At 31.0% G+C, this 22,169-nt stretch overlaps 2 protein-coding genes across 2 annotated transcripts; one reads left to right on the top strand and one right to left on the bottom strand.

The window, feature by feature from the left end:
* The first annotated feature begins 409 nt into the window (after window positions 1-409).
* Window positions 410-4,604, top strand: LOC123913806 (ankyrin repeat domain-containing protein 2B-like). The gene is made up of 9 exons (XM_045964666.1): window positions 410-600; window positions 784-830; window positions 1,399-1,529; window positions 2,120-2,329; window positions 2,411-2,559; window positions 2,675-2,846; window positions 3,408-3,500; window positions 3,995-4,134; window positions 4,283-4,604. The coding sequence occupies exons 2-9, from the start codon at window positions 797-799 to the stop codon at window positions 4,380-4,382; spliced, it is 1,029 nt and encodes a 342-aa protein (XP_045820622.1). The 5' UTR covers window positions 410-600; window positions 784-796; the 3' UTR covers window positions 4,383-4,604.
* Window positions 4,605-7,351: 2,747 nt separating this feature from the next.
* Window positions 7,352-12,899, bottom strand: LOC123917348 (COP9 signalosome complex subunit 6a). Its single transcript, XM_045969040.1, has 9 exons — window positions 12,423-12,899; window positions 12,162-12,250; window positions 11,306-11,399; window positions 10,411-10,472; window positions 10,227-10,305; window positions 9,229-9,321; window positions 8,709-8,809; window positions 8,535-8,590; window positions 7,352-7,874 (listed from the first exon to the last, which is right to left on the bottom strand). Exons 1-9 carry the CDS (start codon window positions 12,721-12,723, stop codon window positions 7,793-7,795), a joined length of 957 nt encoding a protein of 318 aa, XP_045824996.1. The 5' UTR covers window positions 12,724-12,899; the 3' UTR covers window positions 7,352-7,792.
* Window positions 12,900-22,169: the final 9,270 nt, after the last annotated feature.

The raw sequence follows: 22,169 nt of genomic DNA, 5'->3' as shown, positions 1-22,169 counted from the left end.
GGTTTTAGGTGCGGTGAGTAATTCTCGTATTTTATTTAAATTAGTGAATTTTTGTTTTCACCACCAATTTAATCTGGTTTGATAGTTAGTTCTGACATCAAGTGATTTCAGCCTCCTTCTAATCACAGTTGCGGGAGATTGAACCGTGATTCTCCTTATCAAGTTCAACATTAATCATCACTGAATTAACTAACAATTGGTTAACAAGGAGTAACACAAGGACTTCCCAAAAGGTCATGGCTAATAACAAATATTTTTGCAGTAAATAAAGAAAGTAAGTTACTAGTAGTAAACTAAAATAGGAATATGCTTAGCTTAGTTAGTGCATTGGAAAATGGGGGTGTGAGATGATGTAACAAGGATATCGCGAGCCATTCATTATCTTAATAGGGCCCACACCTTACCACATGTCTCGTAATGATTTGTATTATGAAAGACGGTGGGGACTATTCCAACCCTCACTCGCAAAAAACAAAATACAACTAATAAGGGTTTTTCTTTTCTTTTCATTTCATTCATTCTCTTCTTTTCTTTATTTATTTATATTTATTTATATTACTCACACACTCTTCCTTATCGTATTTCAGATTCATCATTCAGGTTTTTCATCTTCTTCACTCTTTTTCTCAATTTCAATCTCTCTTACTTTATTTCCTTTTATCCTTGTCAATTTTTCAATCTAAATCTACTTTTTATCGCACTTCGTGGATTTTTTTAATCTCTCAATTTTATCGTATAATAATAATAACCTAATTATCATTATTCATTTTTTCTGCTATTTAGGTTTTTTCCACTCATGGCTTCCAATTCGCAAAAGGATATTCCTGCTGGTATGTATTCATAATAATTCATCACGATTATATAGTTACTTTGTGTTTATTGTTATTGGATTATTAATTTTTAGTTTGATTAAAAAAAATTATCAATTTTTACAAAATTCGTACTCTGATCTTAATTGATTATATTCTTGGTATATCAAAATCAAAATTACTGGATCATTTGATGTTTTTTGAGAGTTATTAACTCATATACTTGCATAAGTATGCTCCTTTCTGTGTGTTGGGTCAGTTAATACAGGCAAAACTCTGACTTTAAACTGCCCCCGCTAGTAGACCGTGGGATGTCCCTCGGATTAGTCTGTCCTTGGGCCGGCAACCGAGTCTAAAACAAAGAGTATGCTCCTATGTGATGTTTGCTTATATGGATAATAATAGTACAATACAAAGGGCAGCAGTTTAGATACTTATACTTAGGGTGTACTGCATGTAGCTACTTTTTTTTTTAAAATAATAATAATAACTTAATAAGATAATACTTTACTAATTTTGCTGTAGTTTTTTGGAACTTATGATATTTTATTAATTTATGTGCTTTAATTTTGCACTTTATGTTTTTTAGATGACAAATCTGGTTCAGCAGAGAATAAAACTGTCAAAGATGAAACATCCACTAAACCAACTCCTGGACCTGCGGCTGGTTTTGCGGGTGCCAACCCTTTTGATTTCTCAGCAATGAGTGGTCTGCTCAATGTAAGCTATTTTCTCCTTTCTTGTGTTATTTGCATTTTTTGTGTCTAGTGTCTGCTGTGTTTACTGATAATTAACCCCTGTTAATTGTTAATGATGCTGAGTACGTTGTTTGCATGTATGTACTTTTGTTTGGGTACATGTTTGTTTTTACGAGTCTTGGTCATGTATCAGATTTGGTCCATTTGCAGCCTGTGTCGGTTAATGATTCTAGGAATAGGTTTTGTGAGGAAAAAAATTTAGCATTTTTCTGAGGTCCTCACTGTTGGCAGCGTGTTTTGGGATTGCGAGTCTTTTGTAGTTCTTGCCAATTTGGATAAGATTGTGGCAGATCGCATCATCTCTTATGTCTGCTATCTGTATTAATTTTCTAGGCCTTGTATACATATACAATTGAGATTTATTGAAGAGTTTAAGTTACGTGAAGCATTTGATGACTTTTGAACTCGTTATGTACTTGACCTGAGTGTTCCCCTTTTCATTTTTTACTCACTAGGGGATGTTGTTTGTCAGATGTACAATCTGAATGACCAATGTAAATTAGTATTTCATTATGTATACTTAAAGATACTTAAAATGTCAATATGTCATAGGATCCAAGTATCAAGGAATTGGCCGAACAAATAGCAAAAGATCCATCATTCAATCAGATGGCTGAACAGCTTCAGAAAACTTTGCATGGAACATCTCAGGATGGTCTCCCAAACTTCGATAATCAGAAGTATTTGTCGACCATGCAACAAGTCATGGAGAATCCTAATTTTATGACCATGGCTGAGCGCCTTGGTAATGCATTGATGCAGGTATTTATAAAATTTCTTTGTTATGTTTGTTACACATATCTACCGGTTGTTAAATTAAAATATTTATGCTGTCTATCACAGGACCCATCAATGTCTTCCATGCTCAATAATTTTACCAATCCATCAAATAAAGACCAGCTTGAAGAGAGAATGGCACGCATCAAGGAAGATCCATCTTTGAAACATATTTTAGATGAGATAGAGACTGGTGGTCCCGCTGCAATGATGAGGTCTAAATACCAATTTTTTAAAATCATATTTTATTGTTTTGGCATTTCCATATTTCCACCATAATTTGTGTTAGAGAATATGTAAATAGTTTCTGAACTGATTCTTTCCATGCAGATACTGGAATGATGAGGAGGTTTTGAAGAAGTTGGGACTAGCCATGGGCATTAATCCAAACACTGGAGAGGCAGCTGCTTCTTCTGACAATTCTGTGCCAGAAGAGACAGAAGATGTGGGAAATGAAGATGAATCAATTGTTCATAGTACTGCTAGTGTTGGTGACGTCGAGGTATGACATAATGACTATTCACTTTTTCATTGAAGTCATTAAAAATAAATCGGTAGAGGGTGCAGATAAAATAAAATCCTTATTTGTTTGATCTGGCCTCTTCTATACCCAACAGTGCCCAAATTTACTGAGGTCCATTGTTTGAAAATGCCGATAATACCATTTTTTTAACGTTTGGAATGTCATCACCTGTGCTGATAATATGATCTGCGTAAACCTCAACGCAAGTATAGTAATATAGGTCCACTAGGTTGGAGCTTTAAAGAAATAAAATATCTGCTGCAGCAGTCTTTGTTACCCTTAAATTTGAACATAACTTCACTGAAATTTTGAAGCATGGTCTAGGAGATTTGATACCATAAATAAGCCTTCTCAATTGATTTATATTCCGCGGACTCTTTAAACAGAATTAATATTGCTTCTTTCTTTATTATTGATTTCGTTTTTAAGCTTGATCTATTTATTTATTTATTTATCCTGTTGTCATATTCTTCCATTGTCGTATTATATATTGGTACGATTTGAAGAAATTTAGCTAAATAATTTACTCCAATCAAACAGGGCTTGAAAGCTGCGCTAGCCTCTGGTGCTGATAAGGATGAAGAAGATTCAGAGGGAAGAACTGCTTTGCATTTTGCTTGTGGATACGGCGAGGTATGCTAATATACAGAGAAATATTTTTTCATCTTTTTGACACATGCTTCTTTGCTTCCTAGAATTTACACATATATTGTTGGCTAGCCTCCTATTGGTCTTTTGCACTTGGTAATCATGAGGAAACTTCATTCTTATAAGTGCAGGAAAGAACAACTTTGTTTCATTTTAAGGAGGACAAATTACCCACCTCCCCAGCTCCCCTTTTTTACAATTTTTATCTCTTACAAAATTTATTCTTTTACACGCAACAACATTGGTGGCAGTACTGGTAATAATGGTGGTGTTATGCACATTTAGAATTAGAATGTTAGATTCGAGTCTTGTTCTTTGTAGTGCATATATGGCTGAACATGTTAGCTCCACCCATCCCTTTCTTCCTTCCTTCAAGGAAGGGCGTGCAAGAAGCGAAATAATTTTTTTTATAATATTTTACGATTCTCGTTTGGTTCTTCCAATTTATGCATTAAAATATGCTCCTGATATTATTCCAGGTGAAGTGTGCGCAAGTACTCCTTGAGGCTGGAGCAAAAGTAGATGCTTTGGATAAGAACAAGAACACAGCTCTTCATTATGCAGCAGGTTATGGCAGGAAGGAATGTGTGGCCCTGCTCGTTGAAAATGGAGCTGCCGTGTAAGTAGTCTTGTTTAGCTTAGCTTGTGTTTTCGAAGTCTTCAATTATTCATGCCAAAGCTTCCTAAATCTTGTAGTGATTTGTGCTTAATTTGATTTTTATTATATATTGTTGATTGTTGATTCTTGTTTTTTGTTCAATTTGCAGTACTCTACAGAATATGGACGGAAAAACTCCTATAGATGTTGCGAAGTTAAACAATCAAGATGATGTCCTAGAGCTGCTTGAGAAAGATGTTTTTCTGTAAATGCATGATGGATGCGATGCCATCATCAAAAAGAAAAGGGGAAACTGTGGGGGAAAAACAAAAGCATGATATGGTGGTGACTTTGTTTATCTTTTGATTTCTTTCAATCGTTGTTTTGAACTTAATTAGTCACCATAATATTTGTTATTCATACACTAGTAATGCATTTGTTTGTTGTTACAATGCAAGATTATGAAGATTAGTGCGTTCACGGTTTCTTAACGATTTGGAAGTTAGTTTTTGGAACATAAACAATGTGTCGGATATTACTTTTCAAAATGAATTTTTTTGTGAATATAATGGGTCTTTAAATACTAGAATATGTGAATATGGTTCAGCCAATTAAATTGTGCAAATGCTTTTACCCTCTGGAATTCTAATTGAGGAAAAGGATTTTTTTGGGAAAAAAAATTTGCGGCTAACCGGAAAAGGAAAACTAAAATCCTCCAACTAGGGATTACTATTAGACCATGGAATTGAATAAGCGTCCATATAGTGATTGATTTGGACCGTCCGATTATAAATGAACTGATTTGGATTGTCTGGTTAGAAATGAACCCCCATAATTCATACTGTATGAAATTATCAAACTCCATATTTATTAATATTTTAATTTTTGAATCAAAGGCTAAGATTTCACTAGTTTCCTCATGTAATGGATGGAGAGGATCTGCTCTCGTGTAAGAGATACATATAAACTTATGCTTTAAAGGATAAAGCATAAAAAAGCCAATCCCCAGAGTAAGGAAGCATTAGGCTGTTAATGGCCACTATTAAAACAAGAGTTACCCAAATACCATCAAACTAAGCATAGTTACATTAATAATAATTTTGTGTAAAATACGAATTTTACAACTCCACATTGCACATAATCTAATGTTTTTGTACTACTTTTTTTGTCAGGATGTTTTAGTATAATAACTAATTATATACTGTATGAAACATAATAATGTTTCAATCACTTTTTAATCAATTTTTAATCAATCACTTTTTTATTGCGTCTATATAGTGATTGATTTGGACCGTCTGATTATAAATGAACTGATTTGGATTGTCTGGTTAGAAATGAACGCCCATAATTCATACTGTTTGAAATTATCAAACACCATATTTATTAAAATTTTAATTTTTGAATCAAAGGCCAAGATTTCACTAGCTTCCTCATGTAATGGAGAGGATCTGCTCTCGTGTAAGAGATACATATAAACTTATGCTTTAAAGGATAACGCATAAAAAAGCCAATCCCCAGAGTAAGGAAGCATTAGGCTGTTAATGGCCACTATTAAAACAAGAGTTACCCAAATACCATCAAACTAAGCATAGTTACATTTATAATAATTTTGTGTAAAATACGAATTTTACAACTCCACATTGCACATAATCTAATGTTTTAGTACTACTTTTTTTGTCAGGATGTTTTAGTATAATAACTAATTATATACTGTATGAAACATAATAATGTTTCAATCACTTTTTAATTAATTTTAAGGAAAATGCTAAACAGTGCCCCCGGGGCACTAGTTAAGAATACAAATATAGAAATTTTATCTCGTAAATTGTGCATTCAATGTTTTAATGATGTGAAAAATTATTCTCTCTCATCATTAACTTTATCATTTGTTTCCTTTTTTAGTATGTTTAACTAGTGCCCCAGGGGCACTGTTTAGCATGACCCCAATTTTAAAACATTTTATGAAATTTTCAATTTAGAAATAAAAAATAAGTATTTCCATCTCTTACCCTTCATAATGTAACTCCCAAACATAACAACCTTAGACTAGTCCACCTGTGTACCTCAAAATTCATTTGCGCATCTACCAAAGCAACCAACTTTCACTCCTATTGCAGATAGTATCACTCTTTTTTGGAGTTTGTGTCGATGTCAATTTTACTTCCTTTGATCTCTCATGATCCCCTCACTTATTTATGTCATACCCTAAACCTACTAAGCCACAAAATATTAAATGGATATATACGTAAATTTTAATATCGACCATTTCATCAACTGGTTCATGGTGGACCAGTCATGAATAACATAACGAATACGAATTTTATAAAATTCACCTTTGGATTGAAAGTTTATATCATAGAAAAATTGAAAATCATTTGATATGTTATTGAGACACATTAAGATTAACGGTTTATTAAATAACGTAAATCTTAATGAGTCTCAATAACATATTAAATGATTTTCAAAAAATTTTAAAAAATTTATGGATGATCTATACGATATAAACTTTCAATCCAACAGTGAATTTCATAAAATTCATATTCGATAGATCACTTGTCCACGGTGGACCACTTGTGAAGGTGGTGCACCGTGGCTATATATAACCTTAACCTTGTAATTTCTTATTTATTACTCCTTTATGTCCCTTAATATAACCCCATTGAAATTTTTCACGCATATTAAGTTTTTTTTTTTAAGGACATTAAAAAAAGTTGGTAGTGTAATAAATGTGTATTTTTTGTGTATTATAATTACTAAATTGTCCTTTGTGAAAAGATGTATTTATAGTTGATTTTTCGTATTACAATGCAAAGTAGGATGTTTGGAAAAATAATAATAGTATCTAGGAAATTGAAAAGTGACTTATATTTATAGACAACTTTTATCTTTAAAAGGATGCTTATAATTAGGTACAGATGGAGTACACAACTATTTAAAATTAATTAGAATTAGAATTTTAGAGAAAATGGATTAATATATGTGACATTTTCTAATTTTGCCCGTTTTCAATACTAATTTAGTTCTTTAAAAACAAACATATGCCAAATGTGTTTGATTTTAGAAAGCCAAAATGATTTCAAACACAATTGATTTTGATTGTTTAGGATGTTGACAAGAATTAAATTTAATTTGATGCTATAATTTGTAGCTTTTCACTCATAACGTGATTTTTTTAACTCTCCACATCCAAGAAATGTATTCAACTAATATGATAAATTATTGTTAAAAATACTCATGGTTGACAAAGAGTTGTATATTTTCATAAGCTTTTAGAAAGGAAAATATATATCCAAAGTGGCTCATAAGTTCTACTTAACCGAGTAAGAATCCTAAGCTATCAAGAAATGCAAAAGAAATTTAACAACAACATGCACATCGATAATGAAGGATGGTAACTCAAAAGGATCCGAATGAAAATTCATATTGTGTGCCCTCAACTTTCCATTTTGTTAAAGAAATGCAAAAACCAACAGATTTCCTTTTTACGTTGGAAGGGGGCATGGTAATATGGTAACTTTCCACGAATACTTCTACTCTCTATATCTTCAAATCCAAGCAATACTAAGCTTTAATAACCCTATGCCTAGGCAGCAAAGAGAAGAAGACAAAAATATGTGCCTACAGAGTTGGAAAAGTGTTTTGAAGCTGTCACAGCTACAAATGAGCAACAAGGCAACATTCACATGAAAGCAGTTCGTCCACCCCTTCTGGTATGCCTATCATACGCAGTACTGAATTTGTCCACCAAATCATTCATTGCACTACAGGAAGACAAAAAAATAGAGCATTTATTAATAACACATGTATACAATACAGGGTTAAAATTCCTTAGGTTAAATTATACAATGAGATGACTAGAAGACTGCAATGACTTCTATATAGGAAACGTGAAGAAAGTTGTTGAACATTGTAAAGAGCAGTATAAAAAAGGTTACATGGAGAAGACCAATAAAAAGGATATGTGGTAGTAAATGGGGGTTCATGAGTCTACGATAGTAGTACCATGCAAGATCAAGCATAATGTATAATAGAATCCATTAAGAAATAAGAACAGACTCTACTCGAATGACTCAAACTTCCTCCCTTACTAATTAGCAGCGACGGAAGAAGATTATGCTTGTCCTAGTAAAAAACAGTGGCATTATGGGGCATCAATGTCCCACAATGAGTAGTATGGGATGCTTGGCATAGTATTAAGACGTTTGGTTTTTCACTACTGATAGCTAGCTGTTAAGGGAGAATTCCCTAAGTGCTTGGATACTTATCAAAATGCAACTATACCGATTTCATTTGAATTGATTCATGAGATTCAGAATAAAAAAAAAAGTTTTGCTAAAAGAACATTGATTTAGGGAAAAAAAATCAACTACAATTACAAAATCCAAAAGAAAACAAAGGCAACAATTACAAGTATGCCATACCTTGAGCAGTTGGTCAGCATGGCAAGGTAACTAATCAATAAGGTGTCATTGTATTCCTACAGGGGAAAGAAGATATTGTAAGCTAAAATAAAAATAAAAACAAAGCTAAAATAAAATTTACAATAAGCAATTATCAGTAGCTATAGTAAAAATTTCAGAATGGAACACACTCACCATCAAGAAATCATCTTGAAACTTCCCAGATTCAATAGCAGGCAATCTTCTCAAGAGACTCGAGACTTGCCTTAATAGTGAATTCTCACGAGGAACCTCCTCTGCATTTATACAAGGTTTAAATGATATTACATCAGGGAGTTTTGATATAGCTAGGCTGTGTATAGTTTAAGGTTGAAGCAGGAAACAGAAATATTATTCACAGAATCAATGGGCATTATTAGTCTAGGACTCTGTTTTGAAACTGATTTTGATTATGAATGAAAGAATTAAAAAAACTCCCTGCAATAACAGAAAACTAGCTGAAACTGTATTCAATGTATTTATTCTCACTTTTATTTAGCTAACACTCTTAAAACATTAGCAACTCAAACACCCGACAAGTATTTTCCTTTAGAAGGAAGAAGGCCTAACAAGTTCAGATATCAAATAATAATATTTTTTTATAAAATTGGAATAATCAAACAAATAATTTATCATCATTAAATGCTACTTTTACAGAGATATGATACCCTCCTACCTTTTTCCATTGCAAGAAGATAGTGATGTAGCACCTTTATTCTGCTATGAAGCATTTTGATGGCGCTGTGTATACCAGTAAGGTTAGCAGCCACTGCCAAAAGAAAAAACAGTATAATTAGATGCAAGTTTAACTAAAAAAAATCAAATCTTATCTCTCTAGGTAGGAGTCAGCTTAGCTACATGCATTCATCAAAACAGTTGCCTCTAATAAAACCAAATTTCAGTAGACTTAGGTCTTTCTCTACTCCTTTCATTTTGAATATCTTACGATTTCAGCCACTTCCCTCACTGAAACTCTAACTGACCCAACCCAATTCCATTATATAAAAATATAAAACATGCACGAGTTGTCACTCAAATAAAGCACGAAAGACTCACCTCTTCTCAGTCGGTCACTTCCATTTTCACTCAAATATTTCCTCTTCCATCTTTGGTGACCTCTTATATTGGGCCATCTTCCCTTTTAGGTGAAGAAACAAATTATTTTTTTAATTTCTTCCTATTATCACGTCTCTCTGTGAATATATTCAAGTAGCTGTTGCTTTGTGTTTAGCTTAGCTGCCAAATACTCTCACTCTAATACTCTATTATCTCTCTATCCCTTTTCTTTTTCTCATACTCAATCTTTCCCTCTCGGTTCTCTGTATATTCAGTGCATTTCATCTCTTCCAACTTTTACTGGTTATTAATTTTGTGTCTTGTTTACTACTAATATCCTGTTACTTGAGGTTAATAGGTTACCTACTAGTGACTTTACATAATTAAACTTTATGACATCAAATTTTACAACAATTTGTGTTGATCGTTGAGTGCTCAATATAACTCTCACCTTTTATCCAGATTTGGGACAAGGTATGTAAAGTTCAGTAAGAATATAATGAAGAGACATAATTACATAACTAATAAAACAGAACCAAAATTATTTCCCTTCTCCAAAAATAAACGTATTGATATATAACAAGACTAATGGAAAGAAGAGACAAGAAAACCACTCACATTGTGTAGCTGCTGAACCACCATCAGATGGCTTTAGATGAGCAACATGATCAACTGAGATCCGTTCTGCTTCAACAGTCTTCAGCAAAGCAAGAAGAATAAGGGGGAGCCAAATTAATCATTTATTGAGGTATAAAGGTTTCATATACCGAAAAAAGGACAACAGCAGTTATAAAAGCCTAACCTCAATAGTATAGCTTGAGTGGACAAAGATAAGTTGTGGAATCCCATCAATGACATGCAGTTCTGAAGTTGTAACAGCAAGCACCACCAATATAACACAGAATTAATCTTCTCAGAACAAGCAGGAAAATAACAACAAAAAGATTGAACAATATATTTAAAACAGAAATAAAATAGGGTTCTGCTTTCATAAGAGTAAAAATCCAGAAAGACTAAATGCAACATTAAATACAAATCAATTAGAAATAAGTATACAGCAAAGCAGTCTCTATTTCAAATCTGTTTCACATGCTCCAGCCTTTGTTTAAGAAACTCCAAACCTCAGTCTCAGAGTCTCACGCTCTACATTCTCTATTTTGGATGTAAAGGGAATCTCTCTTTGCTAGGACTAGGAGTTTCTTTTCCTTGGCTCTGTTTGTTTCTTTTTGTATTATCTTTGTTAAAGGATTTATCCTCCAATATTTTGAACTTCCGTCTCTAATAACTTAGGCTTAAATTCACTTTTGGTGCTCCCAATTTTAAAATCTGGTTTTTTATCCCCCAAATTCACTTTTTTCTGAAGTTTCCACCCCATCCCATTTATTGGGTCATTTTTGTTGGTGTGGCCTATTCATTAGTGACGTGACAACACTTATTAGGCCTTTTTTTGCTAACATGGTTATTTAGTGTGACCACATACGTGATGCCATGTTATTAATTATAAAAGGTGCATTAAAGCCTAAAATTTATTCTTTTATGTGAAACAAAAATAATGAAAAATAAAATGATAGAATAGAAATATAATTTAAGTATCTAAAGCTCTTTTCCTTTTTTATGTTTTCTTCACCATTGCAAGTTGTATCAGTGCTTGAAAGAAAGATCACACACTAAATAACATGATGATGAAGATTGCTTACCGCTTTCAAATATACTGACAGGGAGATCCTTCTGAGAATGATTGATAGCAGGGTTTAGAAGAACATAAACCGGACTTTCATTGATATCCATCAACTGTTGCAGTGGAGTTTTGGATAGAATAAGGAATTAAACTAAATTTGAGAGAATTTCAAATAAACAAAAGCACAAAAATGTAAATAAATGTCAGATTCTAAATCTAAATCAAGTATGTTTCATCCAACAACAGAAGATAAACTGGAAAAAAGCATAAAGGGAAAGTTTATTCAACATGCTACTGAAATATTTAAGTTATGCCCTGACCCATTCCCAACACTATTTGGATGCTTTGGTTTATTCCTATGTTTATATTGTCAAATAATGGAATAATGTCAACTACTTGCGCACACTATCTGGATTAATATGTATTTATCTCATTCCCAACACTATTTGGAGGCTTTGCCTTTTCTTTTGTTATACGGTTTTCTTTCTATTCCTTTCTACAACTTGTTTACAACTTGTTTTCTTTGTCCTTTTCAATAATGAATTAATAACTGCTAATCTGATTTAAAAAAGCCATACACATAATAACAGCGGTTTTCTTTGCCTTAAACTAGAACTTTAACCTCACAATTGGCAGCTTCAAAATCAATATACCCACTCAAAGCTTCAAACCGAAGACAAAGAATCTCTAAACTACGAATATACAACAAAATTAACAGCAACAAAACAAAAACAACAATAGACAATAGCATTCTTCAACGTAAACGACTGCAAACCCTAAACAGAGATACAAACTCATGTGCCAAAAAAAAAGAAAATAAAAAACAATCACAAATTGTGGTTAAAGTAAGGTACAGAACAATAAAACAAACTCACAGCTTTGTGAATATGCATATCAGCTTCCTCTGCATCACTGCCAGTTGAATACCATCCCAATATGTAGAAATGTGGAAAAACCTTCTTATCTGAAAAATCACATTAAAAATTTCAGAAACTAAATTTGCATAAATAAACAAATACTGTTAATCAAACAAACCCCAAAATTCAAATTTCTAAGATCAATTTCATATTAAAAACCCTAATAATAATAATCAAAATAACCTAAAATTAAAAAGAGATAAAAAAAGGAATACTAACAGAGTTCTTGCTTCTTCTCAAGGAAAGGACGATCAAGAGAATTGGTAGAAGGATCATAGAGAAGTTCAAAGCTATTGAAAATCTCAACAGTGCGACCTTTCTGAACACCGATGACACAACCATAGACACGTGACGATGGAAGGGAAGAAACGACACTGTCACCGCCATTGTTGACAGTGTTGTTATGAGGAGCATGGCTAGGGTTCATCTGAGACTTAACCCTAGTGTAATGATCGGAGATGTTAACGATGACCAGTGGATGTAGCTTGAATGTTAATCCGCTGCTTGATGAGGAAGCCATGGTTGATCGTAATCGAAGATTGTGGTGAATGATTTGATTAGGGTTTTAGCGATTGAATTGAATGAGAAATTAGGGTTTCAGAATGAGGAAGAAAAGTGTAGCAATGTTTGTTTCACAGTATTGAGAAGAAGAGGAGTGTGGAGTGAGTGAATCACAATGATGTGATGTGTGTATTTTTTCTAATTTTGGTGATCTCAAATATATATAAGTGAAATGAAATAACTAATGTTTCAAAAAAAAAAAAAGTTAAATAATTTTTTTAACAAAAAAAAGGTGAAATAATTAATCCCTTCAAGAATGTAAATTTTGTTTACTAACCCTTCAATTTAAGAATGCTAATTGAGATAAAAAATTAATTATTAGAAATAGGGAAGATAAATAAATTTAATCATTAACAAAAGCATTACAAAGATGGATTATAGATTAGTCAAAAATAAAAAAAATAAAAAAAGATGGATTATAGATCATAAACAAAAATAAAGAAATACAAAAGTAAGGAAAACATGGGTTATATTAGGGGATGGTAAAGTTGGCTAGTCTGCTAATTCGATTTTTAATTTACATAAAATGGAATGAAGTGAAATGAGTCTACTTAAATGATCAAGTCCAAAATGTCACTCTGTCTTGTTATTATGGACCGTCACGTCAAATAAATTTATATTTTCATTATTCATACGAATCATAAAAATTCATAAGTTGTTATTCCCAAAACATTTTTTTAAGGAAAACTAATTGCACGACGATCTGTCTCGTGTGTTGCCCTACTTTTTTTGCAAGTTTGATAGAGCGGTCCAATTTAACGGGTCGAGTTCAAAACTTCAAATCAACACCGGTGTTAGTAAATGATTGCCCTGCGCAAGAGATTTCTATGAAGCGTGGCCTAAAGCAAGGCGACACGCTTGCTCCGCTTCTCTTTCTTTTGGTTTCGAAAGGGCTTAGAGCTTTAATGCGCAAAGCTGTGGAGATTAACATATTTCAACCGTTCTTGGTGGGTGGTGGATGTGCTCCGGTGTCTATATTGCAATATGCGGATGATACTTTATGTATCGGCGAGGCTACGGTTGATAATTTATGGGCGTTGAAACTGATGCTAAGGGGGTTCGAGATGGCTTCCGGACTCAAAGTAAATTTTTGGAAAAGCTATTTTATTGGAGTTAATGTTTCAGCAAAGTTTATTGGGATGGCGGCTGACTTTCTAAATTGTCGTGTCGGTAGAACTCCTTTTAAATATCTTGGTTTTCCGGTGGGTGCAAACTCTAGATTGTTATCTACATCGGAACCAATGTTGGGGGCAATTCGTGGGCGACTTGGCTCTTGGAGAAATAAATATATTAGCCTCGGAGGGAGGATTGTTTTGATAAATGCGGTGTTGAATGTTATCCCTATCTTTTACCTTTCGTTTATGAAGATGCCTACGAAAGTATGGAAACAACTTGTGAGTATACAATGAAAATTCCTTTGGGAGGGGGGTCAAGAACGTGTTGGTGATTTTGATTATTCCGCATAATATTGTTACCTCTTTTGCAATGTGGGCAACATGTTGTTTTAACAAGAAAGAAAAGATAGGAGTGACTTTGGTGTGGAATGCATATATGTGGCTAGTTTGGAAAGTTAGAAACGGTCGAATCTTTAGTAATACGATTTTCAATTCCGATGAGGTGGTAGAGCAAATTAAATTATTGTCTTGGCAATGGTTCATAGGAAGGGTGTCAAAGAGCCCCTGCTTGTTGTATGAATGGAAGTGGAGTCCACTTGATTGTATGAGAAGATGATTGTGGTTTGGTGGTTGCTGTGTTTTGTTGTGCTCTGTGGTACGCTGTGTAACATCCCGAATTTTTATCCAAGATATTTTAAATAAACATATGTTTTAACAAATATCTGGGATAAAATGTAACATCCCAGATTTTTATCCAAGATATTTTTTAAAATGTTGCTTAATTATAAAACGTACAATTATTTTTCTTTCTTTTCATAAAATAAAATAGTTACAAAAGAGATTGAAATAAAATTTATTGAAATACAAACTTAATTAAAATGAACAATAATTTGAAAATTCTAGTGGAAGAAAATACAACATCGAATTATTTATTACATAAAATTCACAAATTACAAAACCCAAATTTCCCCCGTTCGTACGCGCTTCAAGCATCACATCACATTCAATAGTGCCTTTTTCCTTGAATACCTAAAATATTGGTCGTAAGGTCCGTCGACAATGCGTAAAGTCTTCTGGAATGTTACACGCTGCTCTCCCTCATCTCATGTGGTTTTGTTTCTTTTTTCTGGTTTTGCGGGATTTTGGTCATGCACTCTTATGTAGCATTTTGTTTCCTTGTTCTGTGGCTTTGTCTGTTGTATTGGTTTTGCTTTGTAATATTCTCTTGTAACATGTTTTGTGTTACTTGAGTTATGTTAATATAATTTCTATTTTGCTGCTAAAAAAAACCCTCTAAAATAACATGTTAAACAAAATGGTATGGCAGACCCAACCCATTTTGTTACCCTATATATAATGACATATTGACCAAATTCAACCCGCTCATCACTGACTAATCGGATTTAATATGAAAATTATGGATTTTACACCCAACTCAATTAAATTAACTTTGAATGGATCGGGTAACATGTTTGACTAAAAAAATGTGTATGTTTGAGGTAAAAAATAATTGATAAAATTGATATGATAAAATTCACACGGTACGAATTCACGGGATACGAGGAGAAAATTTTGTTTTATATTACTGTGTTGTTTTTAAGTTTTTTATCTCTACTTTTAAGTTAAATTATACATATCATTCAAAATTTTGATTTTTTATTTTATTTTTGCGGTTATGTTTAATATCTTATAGAAATATCTCTTGTAAAATATTACAATTTTTTTAACTATATATGAATTAAATATGAATTTTTGGTGCTTAAAAATTCATATTTAATTTATTTACTTTTTGAGAAAAATTCATATTTAATTCAGCTTTCGTTAAAAAATTCAAAATTTTTATTGGAGAGATTTTTATAGTATTATAAACATGAATACAAAAACACATTAGTTAACTTAAAAAGAGCTGGTAGTGTATATTTGGAGGACCAAAACTTGATGTAATTTTTTATATGGACTAAAAATAAATTTTGAAATGTTTATAGCACTGAAAATTTATTTAACTATTAAAGTTTTATGTATCAAGCTGATCAATATTAATTGAAAAATTCTCTTCCCCCTCTTAAACACTCTCTTATCCCCCGAATTTATATTTTTGCCTTTGCAAATAAAGTTCAAAACGTATTTTTTTCGTTAAAATGATATTTAAACTAGGAAAAGTTTGGTAAATATATTTCAAACTTTATTCGCAAGGGAAAAAATGTAAATTCAGGGGATAAAAAAATGTGGGGTGAGGGGAAGACAATTTTTCATATTAAGTAATGATTATCATGCTGCTCTACAACTGGGCTGATTTTGTGCAATGGGCCTTGGGGTTAAACGCAGCTGGCCCGATTATTTTGCTATTTTCCCATCCTGAATCATTATTAAAATAATTAGGAAAAACTAAAAAAATTATTTTCCAAGTGTTTTAAATGTTATGTTATTTTTGAAGTTAAAAAGTTTAATATAATAAAGACTGTTTAAGGCTAATGTTTTGAAAAGATGACACCATTTGTTTTTTTTTTCTATGTAAAAATTAAATAACGGGAGTTAAAATTTACAGTACAATCACTTTATATTTCTATCATATATAATAGTCATTCTTACATGATGACATGCATGATTTAAAGAGTCATATTTAATATATAAAAAAAAAATGAAAGAGATATTATTCTTTATAAGATATATTGATGGATATATAGTTGTTGGTGCTATTTGTTGAGAAAATTATGACTTTTCGACATGTATATTTTCAACCAACACCAACAATATTTAATATTGAAATGCATGACTATAGTCATAATTAATTCACGAGAATGAGAAAAAATCAATTGAATGTGAATTATCTAATATTTAAAATGATTTTTTAATTGAAAATAAATAATATATTAATTTTTTATATTTTCTTTAATATTCATCCCACTTAAATTTCTAGACTAAAAATAAAATTCTTAATATTAGAGATATATGACGTAAACTCGTAGAATTTACGAGTCGAATTTATGTTTCGATTCCACCTAACTAAATAAGTTGACGTAAAATCTTGATTCTGATGATTACATTTTGGACTTTAATGAAAGTACTTAAAAACTACTAAAGGCATGCCATTCCCACCTCTGATACTGTGCTGCACATACCATCAAGAATGAAGCATAAATTTTCCTACTCTTCTTTTTCATTTTATAGAAAATTCCAAAATTTATTTCCTATCCATAACATGCTAAAATTCACAACTTTTTACACAAACAGCTCATATATTTTCTCAAATTTTGGTTGGAATGTGAAATATAAACTCCTTTTTGCATTCAAATTCAACTCAGACAATACTGCTAAAGCAATCACAGGTTATTGTATTTGTTACAGCTTCAAAATGAAAGTAAATAGAGAATATGAAAATATATAGTGCGCACTATTATTGATCTAAAAGTAAAAATGCAATGTATTGAAAAGTTAAAAACCAACTTGCTAGAGTAATCTTTCACTGACAAAAGAATTGTCAAGCATTACAATATCTCCCACCAAAACATGAATAACTCCAAACCTCACCAACCACCCTAATATAAATCTTGGTTTCCAAGAGGATGAGAATTATATCGAGAACCAAGTAAGTGATTCAATGATCAAAGTTGTTATCTGCAAGAACATAGAAACAAAAAGGAGTTTATGTTTCACATTCCAACCAAAATTTTACATATTTGACATATATACCTCTTTGGTAGCTTTTGAAAACAGGTTATAACTTATATGACAAATTTTTGACTTTATTTTAAGCTTATGCGAAACAGCTTATGCAAATAAATAAGTTTTTATGTATTATTATTATAAGTTTTTCAAGGTAGTTTATGATAAAACAGTTTATAAAGATACAAATTTTGTCCGTGAAAACTTATGAATTAACACAAAATTTTATTTATTTGCATAAGTTATTTTCATAAGCTCAAAAATAAGTCAAATTCAAAAAGACCCTTAAGTTATTTGATATAAAAAATAAGTCATTTATTTGATATGTTATAAAAAATAAGTCAAATTCAAAAAGACCCTTAAGATATCAAAATTAACGGTTTATGAGTTTTATTAAATACCGTTAATTTTGATGGATCTCAATAATATATCAAATAATTTTCAATTTTTCTAAAAATTTCTATGAATGATCTATATGATATAATCTTTCAATCCAACGGTCAATTTTAAAAAATTCGTATTCGTTATAAAGTTATTCGAGACTTGTACATGGTGCACCGTATGAACCACCTGTTGATGTTAGAAAAAGCCTAAACCAATTAGCTTTGATCTAATTGATTCCTTTTTTTTTTCAAATCAAGTAGTAGTACACTATAGTATCAACGAAATAGACAAGTTATGATGATCATGTCAAAGAAAGTTACACATTGGTTCAAATAATTGTATAACATGTAATACTACTAGTAATTCTTTAAACTATACCCCACCACTTCCTTGATGAGTGCTACTTGCACATGAAAATGTCTTTGTCTTGCATGGATACAAAATCTAGCAATTGTTTGTATTCATCAGGATCAGGACAGTGGCAGTGGAGACAATCAAGACATCATCGTACCTGCGATCGAGAGCAGACTGTCAAATTCCAAAAGGAGGAAATTTTTGTTTGTGCTTTCTACTACACACTGTCTATGTCTACACCATATATACGGTGTGTGTCCTAATCCTTGTTCCATGCTCATAGTCATAGTTAAAATAAGAGTTTATTAATGTATGTGATTTGGTGTGTGTCCTAATCCTTGTTCCATGCTCATAGTCATAGTTAAAATAAGAGTTTATTAATGTATGTGATTTAAGAGTACACGCTAGTAATTAAGGAGTAAAGAATTTATTTAAAAGTAATTAAGAAAATTTTGTTTGAAAAAATAATATTTAAATTTTTTAAAAATTTAATGTACGATTTTTCAAAAGAATATTTTTATATTGAGTTCGTTATCATGTGTTTTAATGATACGAGTGAACGTTCTTCATAAAATATTACTTTTACTAAATAAAATACCCACTTTATATGCAGGGGTCAAGATTTAAACTCAAAAGACCTCAATTATTCACCTTAAGGATGAAATTTTTAGTCATTATACTACTTGACAAAAATAAACTCATTTTATCCTCTATTACATTAGACAAACAAAATTAATACATAGTCAAATGAATACTCTTTTTTTTATTAGTTTTTAAATAAATCTTTTTGTCCTAAATGCGGTAGTATATTCGACACTAAATGTGGTTTTCTTTCTCGATTAGAATTCAATCTTTGATTTTTCATGTTGTTGTGAGTTAGTGTTGTCTCTTCCACCACACAATATAGTTTGTTAAATGATTTTGTTAGAATACTAAGAGTATTTTTATTTTTTTATTCTTTAATTAATTAATGCTTAATGTTTGTCATATAATTATACATAGATACAGTTATACATAGTAAATTTTAGATAAATCTCCCCATAAACATAATTCAATTGGTAGGAACATTACATTGTATATACAGAGAATTCAAACTCGGGATTCTTTACTTATTTCACGTTAAGAGTGAACTTCTAACTAGTTACTAAACTACTTGACAAAAATAAATAGATAAGAATAATTCTATTTATCACAACATATATTATTTGCATATATGAGAAAAGAGTACGAGCCATGGAAATCACATGCAAAAGGTAAAATATAAAAGGGGGTTATTTTTATGAGTAAACGCATAAATGAAAAAAATTATAAATTACTTTTTCCACAAATGAGCATTATTATTCTCTAACCAAATTAAAATGTTTTCCTTGTATTTTTAGATATACAGTCGCAAAATAATAATAATAATAATAATAATAATAATAATATTAATAAGTGCCAGATGAGTTGCACACCAGCTGCATGGGCATGGCTATTTTACAAAATAAAAAGCAAAATTACTATTTTTGAATTTATTAAAGTTTTGAAACATAAAAGCCAATCTTTTTTTTTTACACAAACTTATAATCAAACAATGAGGAATTTTTTATTTCATGACATTCCTTGAATTAGGGAATAAACATATACTTTAGTATTTGTTTTGAGGCAAAATAAGCATTTTTTTTGGGTACCTTATATGTTTAAGAGACTTATATATAAATCTACTACTACTATACTAAATTACTTATTAATGTATTGTTGGTGGACACATTAATACATTAGTATAAAAAAAAATAGTACTATTAAGAAAGGGAACACTTAGCACTATTCAATTCACAATTAGGCACTAGTCTAAATAACCTTTTTGAATTTTTTGAGATTCTTTTTTCCTTTAAATCTTGACATTGGTTCCTCATTAGAGCAATTTCAAAACCAAAGTTTGGGTGATAATTACGTCTTTGAAAACGAAAAGTGATATGGACCACTTTATTTTTTAATTTTATTTTATGAAAAGGTGTGGCCAATAATATTTTATATAATATAATGTAATGATTCCTTTTCTCACGTAATTTCAGCTTCCCAAGCAAGTCCATAGGACTATTTTTTATAATTTCTAATGAAGAAAAATGTAGCAAAAGAGACCAAAAATCAAAGCTAGCAGCTGAGGTAGGTAACACGTAGCTCATATATCTGAAAATCAGGACAACAAAGGAAAAAACGAGGAAATTAAGTATTTGGACTCTTTAGATAAAATAAAATATAAACCCTAATTAATTTGTTTATTATAAATATAAATACAATTTTTAAAATTTTTTTCTTCCAAATATCAATATTAGTCTTTAGACACAAAACAGACTAATAGTATATGTTAACAAACTAAATTTTAAGATTTAGCTAAAACTCCATGATAAGGTATTTTGTAAAAGAATCATGAATTATATATATGAAAAATGAATTCAATATTTTTTTAATAAACCTTTTGAGTTGAGTAGTATCAAGTATGCATGAATATTTATCACTATAAATTTACATTTACAAAAGCTTTACTTAAAAAATTATTTCTTCAAAATATTGTGAGTAAGCATGATGAGTAGGGTAGAGCATCCAACGGGTTAGGTCGAATTTGGGCTCAAAGGCTTATTCGAAAAAAATTAAGAGTATAAAATGTTAAAATTGATTTATTTATCTCATACACGTCCGGATATTACTTATGCGGTGAATGTTGTAAGTCAATTTATGTATGACCCGCATAAGCCTCATATGGATGCGGTTGAAAGAATATTGAGATATTTGAAATTTACTCCGGGAAAAGGAATTTTGTTCTCAAATCATGGGAACTTAAAGATAGAAGGGTACACCAATGCAGATTGGGCAGGTTCAAAAAATTATAGAAGGTCCACCTCCGGATACTTTACCTTTGTAGGAGGGAACCTTGTAACTTGGAGGAGTAAAAAACAACCAGTAGTAGCAAGATCAAGTGCTGAAGCAGAATTTAGAGGCATGGCACTTGGAGTTTGTGAACTTTTGTGGGTAAGAAATACTTATTTTTGACAGTTTCAAGTTTCAATTTATATGAGTCACATGTTGGTCGATTAGGTCTATTCAACTTAACACATCGATAAAAAAATATGAGTTTGTGAACTTCATCGAGAGATTAAACAAACGATATAAAATAAAATTATATAAAATTTTATTTGGTAAAAAACAGGTATACTTTTACGTCCTTTAAAATACATATAAAATATACACACGACCGGAAAGTAAGGACGTAAAAATATATAAGATGTTCATATAAAGAAAAAAAATGTAATGAATTTGTTTTTGAAAAAATTATAAAAAATTGGGAGAAGTGGTTACACTCATATTTTCTTTTTTATTTGTCTATAGACGAAGTGATAAACACCATTAAAATTAGCCAAATGTATATAGGGGTTTTTAAATTTTGCGTTTATAACAATTATGTCCTTTAAGTTTTAAGTTTTTTATGTAACAAATATGTCCATTAAGTTTCTAATTTGTTGCACTATTACTCTTCCAGAGTTATCCTATGTTTGTAAAAAACGTTAACTGACTGTTAATTCTGATGTTAAACATGATGAATTTGAGACTCAATCCAGTGTGAACGATGAAACCAAACAATTGAGGCCAAACTAAAAAGAAGGATAGTCGGGAAAAAAATAACGGTACAACAAGTTAAAAACTCAAAATATACTCTCTTTTCTTATCCTTATTCATGGAATCTTTGGCGAATCAATATGCATGGAATATAAATTATTAAAACTTTATAAACTTCCTTACAATTTTTTTTTATGAATTTATTATGATATTAAAAGCAATTAAAATAATGTTTTCCTTATATGAAAAAAATCTATCTATTTCTTTTTTCCAAAAATAGATTTTAGATGCACAC

This window comes from Trifolium pratense, linkage group LG3 (genome assembly GCF_020283565.1).
Source record: "Trifolium pratense cultivar HEN17-A07 linkage group LG3, ARS_RC_1.1, whole genome shotgun sequence".
Classification (NCBI taxonomy): domain Eukaryota; kingdom Viridiplantae; phylum Streptophyta; class Magnoliopsida; order Fabales; family Fabaceae; genus Trifolium; species Trifolium pratense.
This window is presented reverse-complemented; position numbering and strand designations above follow the sequence as displayed.

Coding starts and splice junctions, on each gene's coding strand:
- LOC123913806 (XM_045964666.1), top strand. CDS start 797: ATGGCTTCCAATTCGCAAAAGGATATTCCTGCTG. Junction 831..1,398: donor GCAAAAGGATATTCCTGCTG/GTATGTATTCAT, acceptor TATGTTTTTTAG/ATGACAAATCTGGTTCAGCA. Junction 1,530..2,119: donor CAATGAGTGGTCTGCTCAAT/GTAAGCTATTTT, acceptor AATATGTCATAG/GATCCAAGTATCAAGGAATT.
- LOC123917348 (XM_045969040.1), bottom strand. CDS start 12,723: ATGGCTTCCTCATCAAGCAGCGGATTAACATTCAAGCTACATCCACTG. Junction 10,473..11,305: donor TGTCAGTATATTTGAAAGCG/GTAAGCAATCTT, acceptor TTACAACTTCAG/AACTGCATGTCATTGATGGG. Junction 7,875..8,534: donor ATGCTGACCAACTGCTCAAG/GTATGGCATACT, acceptor GTCTTCCTGTAG/TGCAATGAATGATTTGGTGG.